Source organism: Sabethes cyaneus, chromosome 2 (assembly GCF_943734655.1).
Source record: "Sabethes cyaneus chromosome 2, idSabCyanKW18_F2, whole genome shotgun sequence".
Classification (NCBI taxonomy): domain Eukaryota; kingdom Metazoa; phylum Arthropoda; class Insecta; order Diptera; family Culicidae; genus Sabethes; species Sabethes cyaneus.
This window is the reverse complement of record NC_071354.1, coordinates 169528134-169555745: the sequence shown is the minus strand read 5'-3', so window position 1 is coordinate 169555745 and position 27612 is coordinate 169528134. Positions and strand designations below refer to the sequence as shown.

Here is a 27612-nt window from a genome sequence, read left to right as displayed (position 1 = left end):
ATTTTTGTTGCAAGCAATGTTTCAAGCAAGTTACGGCGGATATCCTTCACTCAATGAAAACTTCATTCTAATAAGCTTACGAGATAATACTTTTTTATTACATTACGAACTACACAACAAAATACCACCAGCTATGTTTAAACATTCATATAAAACTTGAACGTTTCGAACTTACATAATTTACGAAAAACACAACATTCCCTCACTTCTCATCATCGATACTAATCTTATTATCAAAACCTCCCGCTCCATTTTGCCGTCCATACTTTTCGTTGGCCAGCATCTCCTGAGCTTCAATTGACCAAGGCTGCAACTCACCGGACGCCCAGAACCAGTAGATCATGCAACCAATCAGATATACTCCTGCCGCTATGTAAAACACAATCCGCCACTCGTCATCCGAGTGGTTCGAGGTAATGTAGCCGGTAATGATTGGACTCACAATGCCCGGAATAGTGGCAAATGTATTCGATATGCCCATCATAACTCCCGCACTTTTCGGTGACAGATCCAAGTGGTTGACCGCAAATCCAGACCAGGCAAAAGCACCCAAGCCAACGGCAATCGTGATGCAAATGATCGTCGGCACAGGTTCCAGAACATATGCACCGACTATCATGAATACGGTTTGACCAAGGAACGCTCCGCAGTTGAAGAAACGTCGAACCTACATATGAGAAATCTGGTTTTACTTTGCAGTTTTATTTAAACCATATTCAACGTTACCTGTGTAGTTGTCAGCCATCCTTTATCTTGACTCAAATCTGCGAGATATCCGGCTACGAACAGGAAGATACCCATCACCAGGTAAGGAATGGCCGATACGAAACCAGTTTTCTCCAAATGGAAATGCATGGTGTCTATAAGATTTAAAATTTATGATTCACTACAATTCGTTTGAAAATTCTTCCGTTCTTTACCCTTCAAAAATGTTGGCAGTTGGGTGAGCAGCGTATAGAATCCCCAATTTTCCGAGAAATGTGAAGCAACGAGAGCCCATACTGCCATCGACGTTAAAATTCCCTTCCACGGATGCTTGACCTTCTCCGGAGCACCTTCCTGCCTGTTCAGGGAAGAAAGTATGTACTTCTTCTCTTCCGACGATATCCAAGGATCCACTTCAGGTGACGTTTTGATCATGAACGTCCAAGCCAAGAACCAAACGCAACCGATTGCCCCGAAAATGTAAAACACACTTTCCCAACCGAAAGCTTGCGCAAAGACTCCACTCAATGGCATAGAAGCGACCGTCCCAGCATAGTTCCCGGCAAAGGCTATCGAAACCATTCGAGACCGTTCGGTTGGTGGTGCCCATTTGGACCAAACGGCGTGAATACACGGGAAAGTTACTCCCTCGAAAACACCTTCGATGATACGCACTGCGATCAGCACTCCGACGCCAGCCTTTGCCGCTACTGGCGTCAGCAGGGTAAGAATAGCAGTGGCTCCAATTCCGATGCCGAAAACCTGAAAGTAATATGCAACGTGATAATTTGCTCTCTAGTCAGTTATTTCGTGTGGAGATGCTAATTGCAACTATCAAAAACTAATTCGCGTGTGATAAGAGCGCTTAATATTTACGAAAATATTTGCTCGCACAAGCGTCCAGATTACGGACTTTTTGTTGACTAGACTAAATTTAAAACCAAAATATGTATGCAAAACAACTAGCAACACTTACGTAATTTCCGCCAAACTTGTTGGAAATAAAACCTCCAAGGAACGGAGTCAGAATGTAACCGTAGAAGAATGAACTCAGCACGTATCCCTGCAGTTGCGAGTCCCAATCGAAATATTGCTCCTATGGATTTGGAAAGGAAAATGGTTAGTCAAGTGAAATAATTGTAAGGAAGTAACTAGAGTAAAGTAAATTTTGATATACATTAAAACGGGGCAACTACAGTGGTAAGTTAAATATAATGCACGCAATGGTTCAGTTTCCCAACAGAAAAACGGTAAGATTTTAGGAAATTTTATGCTTTATAAATACACTGTACGATCGTCAATTTTAATCAAATATTTTATTTGAATTGGGTATTTTAATTTTCCCAAAAAAGTGGATTTTTCTATCTCATTTGATAGCCCGTCGTTTCCTGAATCTAGCAGTTCTTTTTATATTTCAATTAAGTCAATATTCGATTAAAAAATTAATAAAAATCAAAACTAGAATGATTTGCTGTTTGACAGATATCAACCAAGCCGATTGATTGACTTGATGTCAGAAGTTCTCTCCCTCTCTTCTATCTCTCTGATAGAGCTCTTCATTTTAACCGAGCTTTTAAAGCTCTCATATGAAACCTGTATCGTTCGATGACCATAGTGTATCTATTCACTGTTGTCTAAGACGAGCTAAAAAGAAAAGTGGTTTACTTGTAAGCTATCGTCTTATTCCAAAATTTTTTTTCAAATATAAAAAAATGTTTTTTCATTACTTCCATTAGTCAAATTCGGAAAAGTCTTCATGTAGCGATTGAATGGCATCATATCTTGTCAGAATATGCGGAAATGTATATACCACTAAAATACCCAATTGTAGGTAACTGGAGGATTTCACTGATTTAACAAAAATGTGATAAACCATTACACAACAACAATATTTGCTCGTTTGTTGTAGTATCGTAAAATTATTATAGCATCATTGTCCCGTAATCTGATACGCATGTGATATGACATATATAGTAATTTAGAAAGATAGGAGGCATTACGATCTTGACGGTTGGTAAATGGTTGGTAAATGGATAATTCGCGACTACGAAACTGAAAAAGATTTTTAAGCCTGTTCGCACTTATACGCAATCCCATGCCGAACTGTCATTGTATGAATGATGACAAAAGCAAAAATACTTCCCTCTTCTTTTTTTCACATAAAAACCAAACAAATATCAGCAACTTCGTAGTCGCGAATGCGTAAAACAGACCCCATAGCGGTTCTTATAGCCTCTTATCCAGCAGCTCCTACCCCTAACGGCTCCTCCTAGCCCTATTTAAACGCTAACACCGGTTGAAGAAGAAGGGTGGTTTTGCAGTCCGGCGTGTTTCCCAAGCACAGATATCAAATTGGACTAACGGGTAGTAACTAAAATTTTGGAATTTTCTCGCGGCCCTTATGCTCAACAACAAACGAGTTCAGAAAAAAATGAGAGTATGTATTTGTTAGCCCTCTCTCTCCTCTTTTTATTAATATTGTTTGTTTGTAAAAGCGAATATGTTGCAGCTTCGACTGTTTACCATATCCTAGATTCACAAGCAAGATAGTGGAAGACCAGCCAAAATTATGAACGCAGAAGGACATCGTTCTCTTTCTCGTTTCTTCAACAACAAGCCCTCCGGTTTGGCTATCAATTAAGATGTACCATACGAATGTTTGAAGAAAATTTTGATCCCGTTTCTACAAAAACAACATGCAGATGAACAATACGTGTTTTGGCCGGATAGAGCATCATCGCATTACGCCAAAAAAGCCGAATCATTCCTGAATACCCATTCGATCCATTTTTACCCAAAAACCACGACCCGAGAAATCTTTCTCAGTGCGCCCAATCGAAGATTTCTTCGGGATTTTGAGTTCCTTGGAGTACAAACTAGAGAGCCACGTACTGCAAACAGTTGATTGGTAGAATCAAGAGATGCGTTCACAAAGTCTCATGGCAACTACCGTCGATTCGGGCGAAACTGATCACCTCGGACCAACGAGTAAAAAACTCTTTATTCTACGTTTATACTGATTCATAAAGCTGAATATGCTGAATAAAATTTACTATTTTGATCGAATCGCAATTTTCAACATGCCCGATTAAACTCCTTGTCGTTAACACAAATTTCGTTGCAGAAGAAAGTTTTGATAGAACTAATTCGGTTCTCTAATTATCTGGCTGTGTTTTGATAATTTCCATGAATAAAATAATGCGACAGAAATCGTTTAACTTGACCTTTTACAAAATAAAACGATTGACAACATCATGAACTGAGGCAACATAGATGTCTAGATCGCTATGGGTGCGAAATAGAGCTGCCACCTTCGAAAGTTTGTTCTTGTTCTTTCTGTGAAGCAGAATGGAGATTTATAAAAGGGTGCAAAAGACAGACAATACTTCGCACAAATTTTACGAACGCTTCATATGGCAGTTGCCTGAGAGTGCAAGAGATCGGTTTGTGCTTACATAGCGAAATGCAACTACGGGGTATGAAATGGGGAAGGCAAATGAGGAGCGTCCAATATAGCTCTAGCTATCCCAAGCCCCTACCTAGCGCCTCCACGTGGCTATATCCGGTAATGCTCTATTGAGTAGCCAAGCTAGGAGGTGCGATACCGTGTGGTTCCCGGCTGCCTGATCTCATAATGCATTTTCATTTATTTCAATTATTTTTTCAGTAAGGGGAAAAGCCAAGATGGAAACGGTCTCAAACAACTTTTGTCTCAATCTCAGGCATAAAAACCCCTTGAAAGAGCTTTACATGTACCTTAACCACTAATTACAAAAATCGCGGTTTCTTCCCCTATAGCTAAAAAATTACAATACAGTTCGGTTTGATTTATGGACCTCAGGCAGTCATAAGACTGATTGGGAGGTTCTCCTTCGCTGTCTGTTTGTGCATAAGAGAGCATACAGATCACTTGTGTTTATATAATATTATCTATAATGTATTTTTTTAAAGTTTTCTTGAATGTGTAAATAGATAAAATATTTTTAAGATATATTGGCAAATTATTAAAATTAATTATTGCCGGATAAATACAACCAAGTCTAACGTAATTTGTTCTTGGGGTTACGACGCTGAAGTTACTCACATTGCGAGTTTCATATCGATGGGCTTCATTTAATAACCGTAGGTTTAGATTGTGTTTGATCAGATTTGTTTTTACTTTGTATATAAATAGCACAGACTCGTAATAATTAATTTGGCGTAGGTTCAGCACTTTGTTAACAGCATATAAGTCTAAAGTTCTTACATTTGGGTCTAAATACTGCTCCCAGAAAATGATTCTCATGAACTTATTCAGAGTAATGGAAATTTTGCTTAGAACATAGTTGGGCGCGTTCTGCCATATAATATTTAGATAGCTAATTTGTGAGTGTACATGAGCATAGAAAAGATTCTTTTTCTCTCGCATAGGCAACATATGGCTAGCTTGACGAAGAATTCCGAGAAATTTTACTATTCTCCGGTGTATTTGTTCAACGTGTAGATTCCACTTAAGATTTTGCTGTAATATCAGCCCTAGGTATGTGATTGAGTCGACTCTTTGTAGCTTTTCTTTTCCTAGCCATAGAACATAGTCCAAGTCACCATAATGATTAGTACTGGCAAAAATTATATATTTGGTTTTAGACGCATTGACTGTTAACCCGTTGTCATAAAACCATCGATAGATTAGATTTAGGTCATGTTGCATATCCTCAAATAATCGTTCTACACTATTGGACTCGAACAGTACCGCAGCATCATCGGCATACAGTTGAAGTTTGCCCTTCAACGGCAGCTCAAAAATGTCGTTAATAAAAATATTGAAGAGCAGGGGACCTAATATGGAACCTTGGGGTACACCAAATCCCACGGTGAGATCGGAGCTTGATTGGTTTTCAATTACTACGCGTTGTTGTCTGCCGTTCAGATATGATTCAAGTAATGTCAAGGCTTGATTCCTTATGCCATACCTTTGCAGTTTAGTCAGCAATATGCAATGAGAAACGCAGTCAAAGGCTTTTGACACATCGATGAAAATAGTAGAGCAAATTTTACGCTGATCAATATTTCGTTGAATTTCATTAACAAGGTTAATGGTAGCACTCGTGGTATTCGAGTTTGGCTGAAAACCATATTGGTTTTTGTGAATTGTGGTATGTCGATTGAAGAAACTGCGTAACCTTTGTTCGATTAACTTTTCAAATACTTTGGAAAAAGTTGGGAGTATTGAAATAGGCCTATAGTTACAAGTATACTTTTTTTGACCGCTTTTGAAAATAGGTACTACTTTTGCATGTTTTAAACAGTCAGGAAACGAACCTTCTTCGAGCATCTGGTTGAACAAATGTGTTAATTTGGGAACAAAGATAGCCATGTTGTTTGTAATCAATTTAGATGGAATTCCATCGGTTCCAGCTGCGCTTGAACTTTTTAGACCATGAACGTAATTACAGATTTCGTTATTTGTAGCCGGTAGCATAACTATGGAACCTGGAGTAGTAGTGTGAAGCGTGAATGTCTGCGCATCATGATTGAAAATTTGTAGCAAGTTATTGTGTAGTTCGCATGGAATTTTGACGAAGTAACTATTGAAAGCATTGCAAATTGCTGTTTTATCCTTCAATGTAATTTCACCAACAACTATTTCCGTTATTTCTTTGCGGGTATTAGATTTGTGGAAGACAATTTCGTTCAATATGCTCCATACCTTTCTGATGTTGCAACGATTCTGGGCTATTAAGCTTTGGTAATAACTTTTTTGTTTTTGTTTAATAATTCGGGCTACGTAGTTTTTTTGTCTTTTGTAATTTTGATGAATTATTTGATTTGCCGGCCATTGAATTGTTCTTTTATACAATTGATTCCTAGACCTAATTTCTTGTAAGACAACCTCATCAATCCAGGGTGCTTTACTACAGTATCTTTTACTAGTATGGACAACGTATGCGTTTCTTGCCATTGTATCAGTTATGAGCTTCGTTAGATTATTTAGGGTGTCTGTCGTATGTATAGATTGTGCCAGTTCAGACGAAATGCGATCGAAATTATATTTGACATTATGTCTTTCTTTATAACCAGGTGTACGCCTATGCCCGAAGCTAACTAATAATGATTTGTGATCACTGAAACTTATGTTATCTAAACAAAAGTAAAATTTTTGGCAGTATAAGTCCGTAAATGCATGATCTATGATCGAACCTGAGGCCCCACTTCCACGAGTGGCATAATTGCTATCAACTTTATTCAAAAACGTAAACCCATTAGACTCTACCGCCGACACATAACTACGATGGGTTGCGTTGAGTAGGTTAATGTTGAAATCTCCCACGCAAAGTAGTTTATTAGATCGTTCGAGAAAATTATCTAAATAATCTACACTGTCTCTAAAACTAACATGAGGAGGCCTATAAATTGTTGCGATGTTTATTTTGGGATTTAATAAAGATATAACTACCAAACTACCTTCTAAAAATTCTTCGTTTCTGATGACATTATACTGCAACGACTGATGAATAAAAATACAGGCTCCACCGCCTGTTCGATTGGAGCGCGGACAGCAAACTACGTCATAGTTGGGTAAGTGGCACATATAAAGTTCGTCTGGGCTCAGTCTAATTTCAGTTATACAAATAAGGTGAACAACAGTTCCAAAATTAGATATATATATCAGTAGATCATCAAGTTTGTTTCGTATCGAGTTTATGTTAACATACAATAAATTAATTCTGGTATTTGTGAAAGTTTCACTCAAGCATGGATAGTAGACATTCAAGTTGTCTCCTAACTGTACAGTGTTAATAAAATCATCTGCATCGTTTGTTTCCGCTGTATCCGTCATAGTGACTAGATCAAAAGTAATGAGTCCAGTAGCCACCAACAGCAGCAGCCGCAACAACAGCAACAGATGCATCAAGCCTTCTTTGGAGATAAGCGCAGCTTTTTTAAGTCTTCAATGGAATCGATGACGTGGGGTTCTGACGAATCATCCCGCTTGCAGTAAATATTGCCTTTGCTGCACCAAACGTATTTATAACCATGGGTCGCTCTGAGAGATTTTGCCTCTTTAAGGATTAATCTGGTTTCTCTGGTTAGATTCTCGTTTATAAACACTTTAGAGTGGTAACGCTTGTTATTAGGAGACGATCTGGAGTTCCCCGGCAGCACTCCGTTGCCAAAGTCGATTTCATCGACGAAGATGGATTTACCCTTACGAGCGCGCAGAATGTCATTACGTACTTTGGAGCTACAAAATTCAACCAGAACCATTCCATTCTTAATACGCTGAATTTTTTCAATGTCAGTGGTAAATAGTTGAACCCCAACAGCTGCAGCAACCTTGGTTACTATGGTTTGCTCGCACAGAGAGAGCTCTTTAGGTACACCGCTGATGACAATTTCGTTCTTTAGACCACTCTGCTCCGCGAAGCGCAATCGTTTTTTTAGATCGATAATTGATTTATCAATAGCCGTAATTTTATTGTCATGAGCATCCACTTTATTACAGCAACTAGCAAAGTCCTTCTTCATTTCCTCATGTAGAGACTTAATGTCCTCATATTGAGCAGATATAAACATTTGAGATGTTTTCACTTCTTCGACTGAACATTTTATTTCACTCTGACTTTGCGACAATTCTCTAATAGACACACTTAAGTTTTGCATAGCATCATCTGATCGTTTGAGGTTCAAGCCATTTTCTTCACATTTCTTATTTATACAATCCACCGAGGTTTGCAGTGCTTTCATCGTGGCTAGCAGTTCATCCATCTTTTTGTTGTTCTCATATGAAGATTCGCATGGTGTTGAACAGAAGTAATAATTGAGTTTTTGTATCTTATTGTAGCGAGATTCGGATAAACCCGCACATTTCATATGGTAGGCGTTGCCACAATAAACACACTTCACTTGTTTTTCGTCCGTCTTGATAGCAGAATTACATGCCAGACACTCATCCATGGCTAGTCTTTTGTTTCGATTGGACATGACGCTCATCAGCAGCTGAACAATAGCCACAACGAGCGTATATATATTTCGATCGAAGATTTTATAATTATTTTTGAGTATAAATACTGTATATATCTATTAATAAACACCATACTAGGATTCTGCACTATCAGATAGATGTTGTTGAATTTCAATTCGAATTTCCGTAAAAAAATTGAATATTTTGTGGAGCGACTAGTGAGGCGTGTCGTCACTCTCAATTGCACACACTATAATCGAGGTTTTGGGCAGACGGTGGAGCCACACGATCTGGTAAGCATAATATAAGTTATTTAATTATTTTTTTCGTTTTAGCTTATGAAGCATTTACTGCTTTATAGTGAAAACTTTGGCCAATACGAGTGTTAATACTGCACATGGATATTGGATACCAGAAGAAAAATTAAATTAACTATTAGAAGCACTTATGGAAACCAAAAGGACGCAACTCTATTCCATTCCAAGGACTGCTGGTGAGATTGTTCTATTTTACTCATATATACCACATTTCATAAATTAACTAGAATCGGGAAGAGGGAGGGGCCATCAGAGCACTTGTTTGAAGCGGTGGGCCTAGGGAGAGTGAAACAGTCAACTTTCTAGGGTTAATCTTGGCCCGATTAACAACACATCGTGGATAATGAGCGGACTCTTCTCCCCACCTGCTGGAGTCATTCTGCATTAAGACGGTTTATTCAACGATTGACTCAGGTGACTTAGCCCTTGGAAGGAGATTCTCTAAATCCCTGGGACCCTGGTACGTGTAAGTGATGTTGCTTATCGACCAATTCCCTTTTGGCCCTTCATACAAGAGTTGGGAAGTATGACCAATCGTTGAATATGTTCAACTCTTTTTGACATGATAGGCTCATTGCTATGAACGGATGTTCTGCTAAGGCAGGTGGTAGTACCATATATTCATATTCACATAGCGAAATGCAACTACACATTCAAAGAGACAGTCAAGCTCCCGTATATGAGGAGAATTAAATTATTTGTTTCACTAGATAGGTGAAGATTGTATACGTAAATCGTACATTTATGCATGTATACAGCAATGTTTAAAGAAAAAAAACGATTACGATGCTAAAATTGGTTTAATATCTTTTTTATCGTTCATATTTATTTAGCAGATGCATTAACCATGCTAATGTAGAGCTGACTGTTTGATTTTCGTGCTAGTTGCTATACGCGACATTGTTGCCTACATGCAGGATGTTATGTTGCCTATCTCGACTACGCCAGATTTTATACTGCACGCTAGCTTATTGCTGTCAGCGCGTATAGTTTAATAGCAATATAGTCTTGATTTCTACGCGATCAATTTCGCCCGTTATTTGTGATTTTTCAATTTCACGATTATATTAAGTTTTATCTAAAATAAAACTATTTATATAAGATATACATGATACAGTCGTGTAGCCAGCACTACAGTACTTATTATAAAATTGAATCATCTCCCTAAATATGTTTCTATTCAAAGATATTTAAAAAATACTCGAAAAAGTGATCAATTTCACCCGAATTCACGGTACCGTACAACGCTCCTGTTTCGACGTCAAATGAAAGCCTCGCTGTACAGCCGATTACGGACCGTTTTCAAATGTACACTAATTTTTTTTCAACAATGGATAATGTATCTTTAATTTCGGTAAATCATATCTTCTTTAAGTATCTTTGTATTTTTTTGACAGCTTGAGAAAAAATACCAAAATTTTTGTTGCCACCCGTTAGGTTAAATCGAGTTCGTAAGGAATTTTGTTGGGACCTTACGGACTTTATCACTCTTTCAGGCGTACTTTCCAAGCACAGATATCAAATTGGTCTAGGTTCAATCGTCGCAAAGAATCTCCGACCTGTTGGGACGGGGAGATTTCGTCACTTTGTTTTTTAAATACGTTAAAACTATTATGGCGTCTTTTGCAACCAATCATGAAGCGAGGATTTATAGTTGGACAATGCTTCATTATTTTCAATTTTTCAATAGTTCAACGTCAGGAATCCATACATTTCGTTCACTGGGTCAATTCTTAGAAGAATTTCCGATCGATTGGTGTAAGAATATTGAAAATCGATCAAGAAACCGCTTAGCTATTAGCGTTCAAAACCTGACCACTTTTCGAGAAAGATTTTTTGGAATGACACACTCCCAAACCTTGCCGTAAGACGTAGTCCTACGTCAAAAAATAACAAAGACAGCTAATTGAGTGATAAATTTCTCATGAAAGGTTATTATATTAGTTTACTTGCAAAAAAATTTACAGCTTTATCAATCGAACTCTAACCGTGATGGCGAAAATAGTGAAGCTACTCCGTTCAGAAGTGTGCACGTTCAAAGAACGGTACCCCGCCGCGTCGAAAACCGACATCGTACGGCGCTTTGTGGACGCCGGATACGCCCGTTTCGGCATCTACAACATCTTGGCACTATTGGACAACAATCAGAGCATCGAAAGAAAACCCGGTTCCGGACGGTCGACGACCCTGAGCGACAAGAAGCTCTAAAGGAGGCTAAAGAGGAAGGCCGAGGGAAAAGTTGCTACATCGCTGCGTGCGCTTGATCGGGAGGTCGGTGGAACCGCCGACCAAACAGTGAAAAAGTACCTGGTGAACATGCTGTGGCTGACAATCAGCGAGAAGGGGATGTCAAAGTCGCTCTTCTGTCACTCCGGATTGGCCGTGAACGGGGAATTTTATAGTACGAAGTGCCTGCCGGAAGTTGCATCGTTCATCTAGAAATACGATAAGGGCGAAGACGTGGTGTTCTGGCCGGATCTGGCGTCGGCCCACTACTCGAAGTGATCGTTGGAGGATATGGAGCGGCTGGTACCCGCCCAGCGTCCCCCAGCTGCGTCCCATCAAGAATTTCTGGACAAACCTGAAGCGTAAGATCTACTCCAACAATTTTGTCGCGAAAACTAAGGAGGAATTGGTAAATAGAACGAAGAAAGAACTCAAAAACATGCCTACACGCATGGTTTCGTCCCCCATGGCGAATGTTCCGGTTAACTGCCGGAAGGTTGCTCGCAAGGGCGTAGAATTCTTTTGCAAGTAAACTAATATAATAACCTTCCATGGGAAATTTATCACACTCAATTAGCTGTCTTAGTTTTTTTTATCACCAGCCGAAAAAAGTCCATTTTTTTAATGCAAACGTTATGATACGCTCGTCCGTTAACGAGTCCGCGACCGCAGTGTTAGGAGTGGAAGCCTCGAGTGCAAGAAATGATTGGTTCGACAGGGAATGCCAACAAGTGATAGAGAGGAAAAAAAGAGTTTGGAAAAACTATCTGAGTATATCAACGAAAAAGAATTATCCTGAGGAGGAAAAAGCGCCAGAAGGAGAACAGAGACCGTGAGGAACTGGAACAACTGTTCCGGGTTAATGACACGCGCCAGTTTTACTAGAAGGTGAACCAAACTCGTAACGGCTACACACCTAAACCTAACATGTGTAGGGACGAGGGAGGGGACCTAATCACAAATGAGCGCGAGGTGGTCGACAGGTGGAAGCAGTATTTCGATGAGCACCTCAACGGCGATAAAGTAGCAAGAGACGCAATGGAAGTTAACCTCGGAGTCCCTACAAACGACAACTGCGTGCCGGCTCCCAATCTCGAAGAGATCCGGCGAGAAATTCGGTGAGAGCAGCATACGATACAGTTGAACGAGAACAGCTATGGCAGATAATGCACGAATACGGTTTTCCGGACAAACTGAAGTGGCTGATCAAAGCTACTCTGGAGCAAGTGATGTGCTACGGGCGCGTTTCGGGGACACTCTCGAGTGCTTTCGAATCGTGCAGAGGGCTACGGCTAGGGGATGAACTGTCCTATATGTTGTTCAATATCGCTATTGAAGGTGTAATCCGGCGAGCGGGACGAAACGAGAGGGACGATCTTCATCAAGAGTAGCCAACTCGTAGCCCTCGCAGAAGACCTCAACATCATTACTAGAAACCTTGGGATGGTGAAGGCAATCTACACCAGACTAAAAGCGTAGGCGAGGGGGATTAGGTTGCAAATCAATGCGTCGAAAACCAAATATATGGTAGGAAAAGGCTCCCGAGAAAGTAACGTTTGCCTCCCACGGACAGTGACAGTAGTTGATGAGTTCATATATTTGGGATCTCTGGTAACCGTCAACAGTAATACGAGTAAAAAGATCCAGCGGAGCATTCAAGCTGGAAATCAAGCCTACTTTTCCTTCCGCAAGACGTCTCCATCAAGGAGCATACGCTGCCGCACAAAACTGACGATGAACGAAACGCTTGTCAAACCGATAGTCCTCTACGGACTTGAGACAGTAACTTTGCTTACGGAAGACATACGTGCACTTGCCGTTTTTGAACGAAAGGTGTTGCGGACTATTTTTGGCGGAGTACAAACGGAATTTGAGAGTGGCGGTGGCGTATGAATCGCTACAAGCACTACTTGGAGAGATGCCCATCGTACACCTGGCGAAAGTTGGGAGACTATGGTGGGCCAGCCACGTCACCAGGATGTCAGACGACTGTGCAGTGAAATCTGTTCTCTTCATGAACCCCAGAAATAGAGGGGCCCAACGTGCTAGATGGCTCGATGGTAACAAATTAGCGACGAGTAGCCCAGGACCGAGTACAATGGAAAGCAATCCTTGATACGGCAAGAGCCACCCCGGCTCTCAACTGCTAAAGTTTCAAAGTTTCATGACGATATTTGTGGCCACCCCAACTCAGAAAGAGGCACCCTAAGCGCATAATAAAAATTATTGGTCTAAACCGTTTCGAAAAGGAATTAACATAAACGCAAAGCTTTGGGCTTAAACGTACTTCCTAAGACTTGACTTTTCTTTATCGACAGACTTCACAGCCGCCTATTAGAGTACAAGACAGTTACGGAGCTAGGGCAACAATCCTACTGACTCTACTAGCAGCATCACCTAACCGAGATTCGAACATACGACGACTGGCTTGTTAGACCAGCATCGTACCTCGAAACCAACTAATCGGCACCGATTTTTTTTTTGGGAAGGGTGACATGTCTGAGCGAAATATGATTAATTGAGTGAACTGAAAAATTTCGATATAGACCAAAAATATATCGAGTAGTGCAATGCAAGGTGGGGTTCGCACCGGTATGCGTATGCAGCATGATAGAATCGAGAGAATAGTAATAAAATTATGTATTAGACTCCTGGTACAATGGGGCCGGTAGTTTAGTTAGTAAAACATTCGAGCGCCAATCGAGGGACCGTGGGCGTGAACCCCACCTGGTATTGCACTGCCCGGTATATTTTTGGTCTAAATCAAAGTTTTTCAGTTCACTTAATTAATCATTCTTCACATTAGAAGAATTCCTCCCTTCCCAAAAAAGAATTTACGTTCATGATCGCATATAGTGTCATATACAAGTAACGGGTGGCAACTAAAATTTTGGAATTTTTTTCTCAAGCTGCCAAAAAAAGACAAAGATACATGAAGAAGATCTGATTTACCGAAATTAAAGATATATTATCCATTGTTGAAAAAAAAATAGTGTACATTTGAAAACGGTCCTAAATCGGCTGTTCGGCGAAGCTTTCGTTTGACGTCGAAACAGGAGCGTTGTGCGGCCGTCTTGTCAACTTTGCGAATGCATCTCTCGATTCTACTAATCAACTGTTTGCTATTCGTGGCTCTTCAGTTATTTTTGTACACCAAGGAACACAAAATCCCGAAGAAATCTTCGATTGGGCGCACTGAGACAGATTTTTCAGGTGGTGGTTTTTGGGTAAAAATGGGATCGAATGGGTATTCAGGAACGATTGTGTTTTTTGGCGTAATGCAATGATGCTCTATCCGGCCAAAACACGTATTGTCCATCTGCATGATATTTTTGTAGAAATGGAATCAAAATTTTCTTCAAACATTCGTCTGGTGCATCTTAAATGATAGCCAAAGCAGAGGGCTTATTGTTGAAGAAACGAGAACGAGAACGATGTCCTTCTGCGTCCTTGCTTGCGAATAGTTGTTTGGGATCTTAGAATATGGTAAACAGTCGAAGCCGCACCTTATTTGCTTTTTAAATATTGTACCGTATACTTTTGCCGAGATTTCTGTTGCAGTTCGTAGAAGTGTACAACGCGCTCCCGAAATGCTTCTTGTTTCGACGCCATTTTTAGCAAAACTGGGCAAGCATAAACAAAACCAAATATATTAACAAAAAGAGGAGAGAGAGAGCTAACACATACATACTCTCATTTCTATCTGAGCTCGTTTGTTGTTGAGCATAAGAGCCGCGAAAAAATTCCAAAATTTCAGTTGCCACCCGTTAGTGACTATACTTCAGCGAGTGTCCCAACTGATGTCAACCCCGATAAGCGCAACCATCGGCTTCTTGTCACCCAAAGTAAGTATTGGTCATGGGCTTTTCCCAGTATATCCTTAATAAACGTATGCGATGGGCTTCTCTTGGTTAAACTGGAATATGCATTGGTCGTTGGCTATTTTGGCTCAACTCAACAACAACAAGGACCTTGTTTTTTCATTTTGTATTTTTTAATGGATTTGCGATAGTCAAATGCAAATCAAAATAATGATTTACAGTCGTATTTTCGGACAAAAACATCACAATCAAAACAAGTTGCACACGCAGTTCCAAAAACCCACAAACAAAATAGTAGAACGAGCTCCCCACATCGCTGGCAAAAAACGATGCAGCATCTCTGCTGCTCAGCCCGTTGGGTTTGTCAGAGCCACTGTGGGAAAGAAACCAAAAAACCATCGTTAGATAGCCATTCACTATTAAGCAATTCCACGTCAAATCGTCCTAAAAAAAGCTAAAACAGAATCCCCAAGGTGAACCTCTCTGATTTGCTTTAACCTTTACATACGTGTTTGATAGGGAGAAACTCATTTATAAACAATCAAAACTGACGACAAACTGATTATTGAGCAAAAAAAAAAACTTGAAATCAAAATAAAAATATGTCATTTTTGGCATTTGAATTTTAAAATTAAATTAAAAAGAAAAATCAATGGCCCCGTTACATGTTTTTTGACATTTTCCAGCAGGCGAATATAAGAACATTATGACCAAAATGGAAACCCGAAACAGCACGAAATTGTCATAAACAACATGTTTTTCTGAGCTGAACAACTAAAGCCACCTATTGTTGATATCAAGCATATTTCGTATATTTGTTTTGAATAGAAATTAAAATTTTGAATGGAATATGATCGGTATCTTTGAAAGTTCAGTAAACTACCCTATAAACATTTTGTTTGCTTGTTCAACCGTCATAGGCATATAACTAATATTCAATAAACAAGCGCTTAATAAGCAACTAAACAGCAAAAATGTTTGTTGGGTATGACCAAAACTCATTGCAAACACTAAGATAGTAACCACAAACGTTCATTATCGCTCGTGACCGGTAATTTGCGTGCTGTTCTCATTGACACTGTAACGCTGTATCACTAAGTAACTACAGATAATTTTCTTCACTGGAAGCTTGCCACTAATTTATGTAAGAGTCGCGGTTGTCTGTATGTCAGACATCACAAATCATGAATGTACTCACCGCTCCAATTGTTCCGTTTCCGTAATCTACTGTCCTGTTTTCGGTCATGGCCACGATTGCCACGCTAAGATTTACCCGTAGCGCATAAACGTTGAAGAAACCGAAAAAGGCCATAAACACCACCATATAGCGCCGGCGCTTCCAAAACATCCATAAGGGCGAAGTGATTCCATCGCTGTAATAGTAAAACAATGATAAAGTAAAGTAATTCGCTACTATTCCCACAATATGGTGAAATAATCTAAAACAAGCAAAATTTGAATAACCGTGCATAGAAACGGGTGACAAGTATTCGGTCGTATGAACCGACTTTTCTTTGCTTATCTAATTTTGGAAAAATAATTAAAATCACCAAATCAAAAAGATTTACAACCAGCGTCAATCCAATCCCGATTTTAATCTGATCAATACAGCAGTGTAAAGTGCTTGAATGAAAACGATGGATCAACACAAAGAATTGAAACGTTTGATCGACACACACACCGGACACGGTCGAACACGTGTTTGATAATCCGGCGTACTCTCCATTCATCAAAATTATATTCCGGCGTGCGAGTCACTAGCTGTGTCACAGCTGTGACTCTCTATCAATTAGACAGACGACTGGCTGGTATTACTGGCTTATCTTTATAATAAGCAAATAACGGTTGCAATCACAAAACTTAAAGATAGTAGTTCATTATCAATATAATCCGACATGGTTGGCCGTTTAATTGGCGTTTAATTGACCATTTGGAATTTTCGGTACAAAAGGGGGTAAGTACAAGGCGCATGCTGGTTGATATCGTTATCATTAGAATTCCGTACCGATATAGCTTTAATTGGCGTTATTTCCCAATTTTGCGAAACGCGGGTGGGCAATTGAAGTGTGTTCATAAAACCACGAGAAAAGGTCATGGTGCCGGAAATGAGTTTACGAAACTGACGCTTTGTCGATTTCTAAATTACCACGCAACACAATAAAACTCGTGATATCTACCAAAAATATACCAATTTTGATTTTTTCCTTTTGCCTTTCTACTATAACAAAGTTCTACTGAAATTCAGTAGAACTGATAAAAAAGTATAACATATTTCTGTTACCTACAAGCATTAATTAAATGGGGATATTTTTTGAAAATTACTGTTGAGATCTATCAAATGAAACCGAGTTGTTGAAAATCGGACGATTAATTCAAAAGTTATTCATACTTAAACATATTAAACCGTTCAAAACGTGTAGAACCAAAATACCGTCAAACAGGGTAACTTGCAACAGTTCTCAACTATGAGTGCAAGTAAAAACTTATCTGTAGCATATTTGAGTTATTAGGTCTAGGAAAGAACAATTTCACATATTGAGAAAAAATATGCAATCAATATAGGCTGTTGTAGAATTTTTTAACTAATTTGGGGTAACTTGCAACAAGCAATATTTTTTGGAAATTGAACGAATCTGATTTGTATGAGTTTCTTTTGACTTGAATATGCAAATGATAATCCGACTTGCGATTTTTAATGCTTTTGCTATGAATATACGCATAAATGTCCTATGTCACGTTAGAGAAAATAATTTATGAGCCCCGTAACGAAAATTACGAATTACGAACTGTGTAAACTTTGTTGTTATCCATGCAGTTGATATTCCGTGTCTGGATCCGATAGAGCTGCCATCTTTAAGGACCATTCGCATATTACGTAATGTGTTTAGGGGAGCGGGGGTTGTGTAACGACGCATTATACGTCGTAAAGCCACTATGCAAAATCGCGGCACGAAGGGGAGCGGAGGAATCATCGATATCTTGGTTACGTTATTATATGAATCTTCATTACGTTACAGGTGACCGAATTACACACTATCATATTGCTGGTCGATTTCTCTCAGTGAGGATATTAAATATCCTGAAAATGGCCACAGAAGAGGCCAAAGAAAATTTTTCTTTTTGGTCTCTTCTATGGCCATTTTCAGTATCGCTTCGCTTATTCAGCCGAGAGCCGGGGTGGCTCTTGCCGTATCAAGAATTTCTCTCCATTGTACTCGGTCCTGGGCTACTCGTCGCCAATTCGTTGCGTGTCTCGACACACGCAAGTCGGCTTCAACCTGGTCGAGCCATCTAGCACGTTGAGCCCCTCTATTCCTGGTGCCGGTGGGGTTCTTGAAGAGAACGGATTTCACTGCACAGTCGTCCGGTATCCTTGCGACGTGGCCGGCCCACCGTAGTCTCCCAACTTTCGCCAGGTATACGATGGGAATCTCTCCGAGCAGTGCCTGTAGCTCGTGATTCATACGCCTCCGCCACTCTCCGCTTTCCTTCTGTACTCCGCCAAAAATAATCCGCAACACCTTACGTTCAAAAACGGCAAGTGCACGTATGTCTTCCGTAAGTGAAGTTACTGTCTCAAGTCCGTAGAGGACTACCGGTCTGATTAGCGTTTTGTACATCGTCAGCTTTGTGCGGCGGCGTATGCTCCTTGATCGAAACGTCTTGCGAAGGGAAAAGTAGGCTCGATTTCCAGCTTGAATGCGTCGTTGGATCTCCTTACTCGTATTATTGTCGGCGGTGACCAGAGATCCCAAATATACGAACTCATCAACCACTTCCAGTTCATCGCCGTACCATATATTTGGTTTTCAACGCATTAATTTGTAACCCTATCCTCCTAGCACCCGTTTTTAGTCTGGCGTAGATTACCTCCGCCGTCCCACGGTTTCTAGTAATGATGTCGAGGTCGTCTGCAAAAGCTAGGAGTTAGTTACTCTTACTGAAGATCGTTCCTCTCGTTTCGATGCCCGCTCGCCGGATCACACCTTCAATAGTGATATTGAACAACATACAGGACAGTCCATCCCCTTGCCGTAACCCCCTGTGCGATTCGAAAGGGCTTGAGAGTGTCCCCGAAACGCGCACGTAGCACATCACTCGTTCCAGAGTAGCTTTGATCAGCCGCGTCAGTTTGTCCGGAAAACCGTACTCGTGCATTATCTGCCATAGCTGTACGCGTTCAACGGTATCGTATGCTGCTCTGAAATCCACGAAAATATGATGCGTGGGCACGTTGTACTCTCGACATTTCTGAAGGATTTGTCGGAGAGTAAAAATTTGATCCGTAGTAGCACGGGCCCCCATAAAGCCCGCCTGATATTGCCCTACGAATTCTCTTGCTATTGGGGATAGACGACGCAACAGAATCTGGGAGAGCACCTTGTAGGCGGCGTTGACCAGCGTAATGCCGCGGTAGTTACAGCAGTCTAGCCGGTCGCCCTTGCGGTTCTTGACCAATTTTGAAGGGTTGTTCCGGGAGTCGGTCCTTCCCGGCGGCTCTATTATTCTTCAGCAGACCGATTTCTCGTCGGATCTCTTCGAGATCGGGAGCCGGTACGCTGTTGTCGTTTGTAGGTACTCCGATGTTAACTTCCATTGCGCCTCCTGCTGCTATATCGCCGTTGAGATGTTCATTCAAGAACTGCTTCCACCTGTCCATTTTCAGTATATCCAGAGAAAAACTGACATATTTCCGACTTACCAAACGTATCTTACACTCTTCAGGTGTGCTTTAATATTGCTTGATGCAAATTTAAATGATTACTTCACTCGTGACGAAGTTAACGGAACACAGCTTTTTATATCTACCAGCTGTTGCAAGTTACCCCGTTTAAGTACTTGTTTTACGAATAATGTGGTTACAAGCAGGATAAACAAAACTAGTCAACATGAATCAATTATTTTGTTTCCTTATTATACATTTTACTTTAAAAAATGTATGTCAGGCTTCTTTTATTTGAAGTGCATGTGGGCGAAACAAACGTTTAACAGACGAAAAATTGATAACGAATTTGACACCATCTTGTGTGTTTTTTTTTAAATTACCAAAACAACAGAAAATTAACATAACAGTATCTAAAGCTTCTTTGAGCTGTTATCAACAAAATTCAGTAACTGATATAGATTTAAAATTGAAGTAATAGATCAAAAAGTACAATAAATTGAATCAATGTAGCGTTGTTGCATGTTACCCCTTTTGACGGTACCGTCATCCGGGGATACTTGCAACACTTTTGAACTTCGACTTAGTATAACTTCCGAAGTACGGCGTTTAGGTCCAAGTGTAAGTAGCCAAAACTTGTATAGTGGTTAGTACTTTTGATTTATGATTATGAGAAAAAATATAAACTAAATGAGTCTGGAGAATGAACAGAAAATAGGGGTGTTGCAAGTTACCTAGTAAACGAGGTTACACTTTTCTGATTTTGCGCTTATAATTTTAAATCTGTTTTCAAACCGCGAATGACTATTTGTAGTTATTTTGGATATATTTGTAGTAAAACAAGAGATACTGGAAGCGTTTCTTGTTTCTCAATTTCTGCCTCATGCGAAAGCGGTACAAAACTATTGTTTCCATAGTTTTCAGCTTTAAAAACGGTTGCCTTCATGGTAACTTTTCTCAGATGTTCCACAGTGTTCCGCCCTAAGTTGTACATGGTGGGATACAGTATAAGTTGATTCACAAAAAATAAGTGAGATTAGCTGCTCATAGGTGCTCTCCCCCGAGATACATCCCCTTAAAGATTACATGTAAAAATTAAAAAACCAGTGATAGCCGCTAAAGGGAAAAAGATAGAGCTCTATTGTCTTCGACGAATATATGCAATTTAATGTGATTAATAATTTCTTAGAACATTTTAAAAGCATATGAAGCGTCATAAAGAGCTAAATCGAAAAGATTCAGATTCATTCACATCACTACTTATAAGCGACAAACACTTTGTCGCGATCCGTACAGATAATGATAAACCTCTTGTCAGATCATGTTCATTGCATGATTGCGTTGAGAAATATAACAGATACAGACGATTGGTTGTGTGCATTGTATGAATACAAACAACATGTGTGACCTTTTTTCTCGCAGCTAGGTAAAATGTAACACTATGATCGACTGCTGAGACTGTTTAGAGAACAAAATCTTGTGATCAACGCTAAAGATTCACTGTTTGTCATGATCTGTACGGATCGTGATCTGTGCGTGTGGCGATAACTCACAGAGTTTAACAAAATCATTGATCTTCCGTCCCTGACCTAAATCATTGCGACACTGCGTAGCAACTGTTGCGGCAGTCGATCACAGAAGCAAAGTGCGATGTTGCAAGTATTTCGGAGCCGTATCGTGTTCCTTCCGATAGCGGATGGCGGAAAAAGCAGCTACGGCTGCAATTGACGTACTAGGAAGATTTCCGATCCAGGTATTACCTTCTCAGATCACATGACAGATGACAGATCGCATGATGGGTTCGTAACTGCCAAAGTCAATGGAATCTTCATACGCAGCTGCTACGCTCCACCAAGATGGACTATGGATCAGTTTCATAATATGCTAGATGAGCTTACTGAAGAGCTTATCGGACGGAGGCCGATCATCATCGGAGGTAACTTCAATGAATGCCTGGGCGGCGGAATGGGGTAGTAGATGTTGTGAATACTCAATGGCATAACAGGTTTCATGCCAGACGCCATTATAAATCGCACTGTAGAAATCACTCGACGTGGAGAAGCGCTGTGTGAACAAAGTACGTCTTACCTGTCCAAGAGTCTGCTGGAAAAGAGGCCAATACGCGAGCAATGTTGCCAATGATAATCGCGCACTGTGACAGCTTCACATGACAGCGTTGCCAACACTTTCGTCGTTAAGGGGGAAGTAGAGTGACTATATATAGAGTCCTGCATGCACCTCACATACATGTATCTCACAGATGTACCAACGCATGAGGGTACAGTCTAATGGAAGCTCTAACGAAGCTAGAAATTACATAGTGTAACGAAGGCAACACTAGTACATTTAGAAGAAATGGCCCTGAATACATTATCGATGTCACTTTCTGCAGCCCGTCGCTAACAGTAAGCATGAACTAGAGGACTTAGAGTAAGAGTTAGTGAGGACTTCACGTACAGCGACCACCAGGCAATTCGACATATCATCAGTCGTAGGAACCCCGTGGTACCACACAGAATTCGGGACTGCGGACGGAAGTGGAAAACGAAAGTGTTTGACAGAGAACTTTTTGTTGTTTGCTTTACGTGTCGATAATGACTCCCTGGACCTGACGGCGGATGAACTGACAGAAACGCTAGCAAAGGCATGCAATGTAACAATGCCTAGAAAACGGGAGCCTTTACTGGTGGAATGACACACTTGGGGAACTCCGCGCTGAATGCCTTAGGACCAGAAGAAGCTTTCAACGAGCAAAGAATACCTCTGAGAGAGAGACACGGAGAATAGTGCACCAGGTGGCCAAGGCTTCACTGAAACGGGCAATAATGCAAAGTAAATCCAACTGCTTTAAGGAACTTTGTCGAGACGCCGGTGCTAACCGCTGTGGTGACGCATGTCGCGTTGCAATGGCAAAGATAAGAAGTCCGACGACGCCCACCGAAATGTGTCCAGGGAGGCTAAAGATTATCGTTGAAGCGCTTTTCCCGGAGCACAATTAAACGATCTGGCAACCTTGTCCATACGGCGTCCATAGGGTGTTGACGCCGATGAAAGACGAGTCTCCAACGAGAAACTCGTAGCTGCCGCGAAAAGTACGAACCCCCAATGTAGCGCTTAGAACGGAATTACAGGCATTTCCAGACATGTTAGGACGGTCTTACAAAAATGTTTTGAGGAAGGCTATTTTCCATATCTATGGAAGATACAGAAGTTAGTACTCCTACCGAAACCCGGAATGTCCCCGGGTGATCCAGCAGCTTACAGACCCATCTGTCTGCTTGACTCACTCGGTAAACTGTTGGTGAGAATTATTCTCAACCGACTAACAAAATACACGGAAAGTGAACGCGGACTGTCAGAAAGGCAATTCGGGTTCAGGAAAGGTAAGTGTACGCCATTCCCGATTTTTCTTCGGCGGGGACTAATGACTCCAGTGTTGCAATGCATGCCATTAGCAGTGAACATGTGATAAACTGGAATAGTGCTAAACTTTTAAAAAATGTACGAAAATCATCACATTTGAATGCGTGGGAGTCATTACACATCCTCACAGCTGAGCGGCCACTGATGAACGAGGATGATGCTCCAATAGTATCGCCGCTCTTCGGCTTAACAAAGTTAAGTCTGTAGCTGCTATCATTAACATAATAAGTTGGACTCGGCCCCGTAGATGGGTAACTACTTATCCGAAACCGGTCGGCAAAAAGGTAATTTTTATACTTTGTACGAACAAAAAGTAAAGTGTCCAAAGGCATTTAAGAGTCATTCTAGTTCTTACGTTAGCACGACTACGTAATTGAAAATATGTAGGGTAATTTGGACACCCTAAGCAAATCACCTATTATCCCAAAATCTATGCATCAAAACTCAAAAAAGTTGAATCGTATACTGAAATTTACTTGTTTTTTGTTTACCAGCGGAGTTTAACAATTGTTTGGCTAGCTTTGCTAGCTTTGTTTTGCTAAAATAGGTTAAAATAAAGATAATGATTTTTTGGCATCAAAATTTTCTTTTGGGTGAAATGAACAATGTGTAAAAAAACGGTTGTTTTTAACGAAATAACATACTTAGGCTTATAGCAGATAACTTAGGAACACATATTAACTAGTAATAATGTTTCGAGCTCAATTCCGTCTATCTGAGTGGAAGAGCCAGTTCATAAGTTATACCAATATCGCTTTAGTTTTTTCGCAAGTAAACAAAACCATACTTCGATGAATCTAAATCTTATTTAAAGTCTTATTCGACATTTGTCACATGCAAGTGCTCCTGCATTAGTTCCTGGTGGCTCAGTAAGGGTGATCAAACCTAAAACTGAAGATATAATGACAGTTCGACATATCGATTGGAATAAATTGGTGACATTGCATTTTGCACAACCATAGACATTCAGGGAAGAGCCCCGAGTGCCTCAAAAATCACAAATTTCAATATGAATCTGAGTATGAGTATGAGGGAAAATGACCAGAGAAATATTTCATTGAGTTTGTTCTCAAACACATCGAAACCCGATTATTAAAATCCCTGACTTTTGTTGCGAATGTTCCCTTTGGCGATCATACGTTATTGGCGGGATTGCAAATACTCTCAAATACTCAAAATCCATTCTTGATTGTCTGTAATGATCTTTTCGGTGAATTCTTGTTGTAACATCACATGCACATATTTTTTGTACTTTTACGGTATCTAGAATTAATGAGACCGAAGAAATGGTTTAAAATCAACTGGACCATTTCACCCCAAAAAACTGTCCATTTCACCCCACACAGCATACAAAAATATGAGTTTAAAAAATTGGATTTATTTTTATACAATCTAGCTATAATTTTCTATCAAACAGTTTCTCTTATGTAGCCAAACAGAACTGCACTGCACAATAATTTGAAAAGTTTGTTAAATCACTGGAAAAACCTTAAAACCTAGAGCATCAAAATTACATTTGGTGTCGTTTTAGGCAATTGTCTTGTTTACATTTACATTTGGCAACATCTGTCAAAGTTAAACCCAATTTTTTTACGTTAATAATCGTGTAAGAAGATAAGGAAGAAGTTGAGAATAATGTGAATGCAGAGAAACTGCTACTTTCCTAGATAAAGCACCTGTCGATTTTACCACAGATGTCCAAATCACCCCAAAAGACCCTACCATGGCATATTAACACTGGAACTGCCTAGAGGTATGGAAATCGTTGGCTGTGCAGACGATATCGTAACGACGGTAGTAGGCGAGACTTTGGAGGAGGTTGAAATGCGATCGAGACCTGGATAAAATGAATGGAGTTATAAATTGCCGACCACAAAACGGAGGTACTATTAGTTAGCAACTAACAACACTAACATAAGTTTAGCCGAAAATTGCAATTTTTTATTGTAGTGTGCTGCCTAGGTTGTGTATACAATGCAACACCAAATTTTGTAATAGGTGTAATATTTAAAAATCGATTTAGTGTCAAAAACTGCACAACTAAATCTGTGTGTAATTTTATATGTTTTCGATAGGGGAAACAGCAGATAAAAACGAGTGCAATATTCTTATCGCAAAAGCGAGTACATACAGCACTTTTTTGCATTTCCGACAAACACCAATCGATAACCTCATCCAACCACAAAAGTTTCGACGTTGTTGGTCTTAAAAACAGCAATAAATTTTCCCTTTCAGCATTGAGATTATGCACGAACAAATCATTTGCACTTGTTCCTTTTTATGTAGTTCATTATGCGTTACTTGTTAATATCATAAGCCTTCATTAGACAAAACCCCCCAACGGAGCATCACCGTTCAATTAGGTAGGAAGGTACCATTATCTAGCAACAGCAAATTGTGCAGTGCATTAAGATAACTATCACCGCATTTATTACCTTATCTTGTTGCTGTCTGCCGTATCCATATCGTCGGTCTGTTCGCGTACAATTTCGCGATTTCAATTCAATCTTTTAAATCCACAATAGAATAATGACACCAGAGGCAAAGTTCACTGACGGCAGCAGCTCCTCTCGTTCTGTTCTCAAATCGGTCACAGCGCGTTATCGTGACACCAAAATCGGTCAGTCGCCACTCAGTAACACTGTCAACATCTGTAAGGTTGAATTTTGACAAATTGGTGCATTATTGATATGCCGCTATCATTGTTGGTCAAATTTCGAGCGTCATGCACTGCTAGTGAAATATTGCACCTGTACGAATCAGCTGTAGTTAATAGCCAAGGTCGCCGAGAAAACTAGTTGCGTGCGCTCGCTACTCGATTCACGGCGAACAAACTCAATGCGGAAAACAGCAGAAGCAAATTGCTGTAGTAATTTTTTCCTTTTACTACCTCCCGCTTTCCGACGGTGGCAGGGGTTCGTCACTTAAATTTCGCTGGGCACCAGGTAAAGTGTGGCACTGGTGCAATTTACCATCAATTACATTTAGCCAAGAAATTAGGCTTTCTATCGAACTGGCCCAGCTGGATTCTTTCTAGTGAAACCACACTTTTGCGCTGGCCACAGGGACAACCCCTGGAAACTGGGAAACTGAACAATGCGGGTGGCTGTGCTGTTATTTGCGAAAATACGAGTAACTCACGGAAAACCGAACCGATTGTGTTGAGCTCAAACAACCGACTGAAGTTGGGCTGTTTGACCGCGTTTAATATCAGCTCCTCAGCTCACTGCATGTCGATAGCTACATATTACTCACGTTACCTGCCAGTCTATGGGAAGCACCTTAACCCTCTAACGGGTAAGACCGTCTGTAGACGGTCTTCCCTTTTGGAGCTCCAGAGCCGCATACGAAATTTGTTTTCAGTTGGCAATATCGAAAATGTGTTCTGAACAGATTTCTTGACATTTTGATACTAATATCATAACATTCTGATTATGCATTTAAAAGTTATCATCTTTCAAAAACAAAAATTCCGTAAAATTCCTAAAATAATTAATGCGCGAATTTTCCCTTTTTTACTTTTGTAGAAAAAGGACATCTAGAACAAAATGATTGACCTAAAAAGTTTTTCTATGAGTAAATTTCATGCATTATTTTAATTTTGTAATATATTTGAATTGAAAAAATATCTGGGCAGAGCGTTAGACATGAAAAAGGAAAAAGAGAAATTGGACTTTTTCTTACCTGGCACTCCTCCAGATAATTATTTTTGCATGAAAATCAGAACTTAAGGTTTTTTCGTGTGTACTTTCATGATAAAATAGTCATTAGCTTGATCGCATCGTTTTTACGGTGTTGCCCGTTAGAGGGTTAAATCCAAACGCGAATTGCCGAATGTGTGTAGGTATGTGCCCGGCTTGTCTTGTGGATGAACAGCGGAAAGTGAATGGCAGGCAGTCATCATCATCATGGTACGTACAAGAATAAAAAATTAACAACAGTGTTGATTCGCTCGTTTTGCACTCGCTACAATCATCGTCGCAAATTAGAACGTTTTCATGTGAAATTTAAGTATTTGAATAAAGTAGTGTTAAGTGGCTGGTGGTTACGCTAAGCTGTATTGCCAGATGACCAGTTTACGGTCTTCTCGGATATTGTTAGAAACTTCAATAATCGTAAAAGTTACGCAACGTATCGATAACATCAAAACCTGTCATTCTCGAGGCAGACGACTCGTGAAAGACCTTCAGATACATCTTCGTTGTGGGAACGACTGTGTAGGCAAAGAATGAAGGACGAATGCTGTCGACGCTGAAAAGGGTATGACGGGTACTGTTTGTTTTGAAACTGCGAAAAGGTTACGCAGGGTTACACAGCTGTGCGTCACATATCAGTTAAATTTCAAACTATAAACACGGTCGAGAACCACAATATTCTACTTCAGGCCAGAACTGTTTTTTCAGGTTGTTGAATAGGTACGGTGGGCCCTGGCTGGGGGGTATACTAGGGCATGTTCCTCACTTGTTGCTTAAAAAATTGAATCACATAATAGGCTTTTTGTAGCAGATTGCA

General features: G+C 40.1%; 1 protein-coding gene across 2 annotated transcripts; it reads right to left on the bottom strand.

The window, feature by feature from the left end:
* LOC128734065 (sialin) lies at positions 1 to 26260 on the bottom strand. 2 transcript variants are annotated; one of them, XM_053828056.1, is made up of 7 exons: positions 25851 to 26260; positions 25536 to 25751; positions 16213 to 16387; positions 1682 to 1801; positions 921 to 1467; positions 727 to 860; positions 1 to 667 (listed from the first exon to the last, which is right to left on the bottom strand). In XM_053828056.1, exons 2-7 carry the CDS (start codon positions 25562 to 25564, stop codon positions 203 to 205), a joined length of 1470 nt encoding a protein of 489 aa, XP_053684031.1. In that variant the 5' UTR covers positions 25565 to 25751; positions 25851 to 26260; the 3' UTR covers positions 1 to 202. The 2 variants fall into 2 exon arrangements, with proteins under 2 accessions (XP_053684031.1, XP_053684030.1); XM_053828055.1 differs by having other exon boundaries at positions 25536 to 26260.
* Positions 26261 to 27612: the final 1352 nt, after the last annotated feature.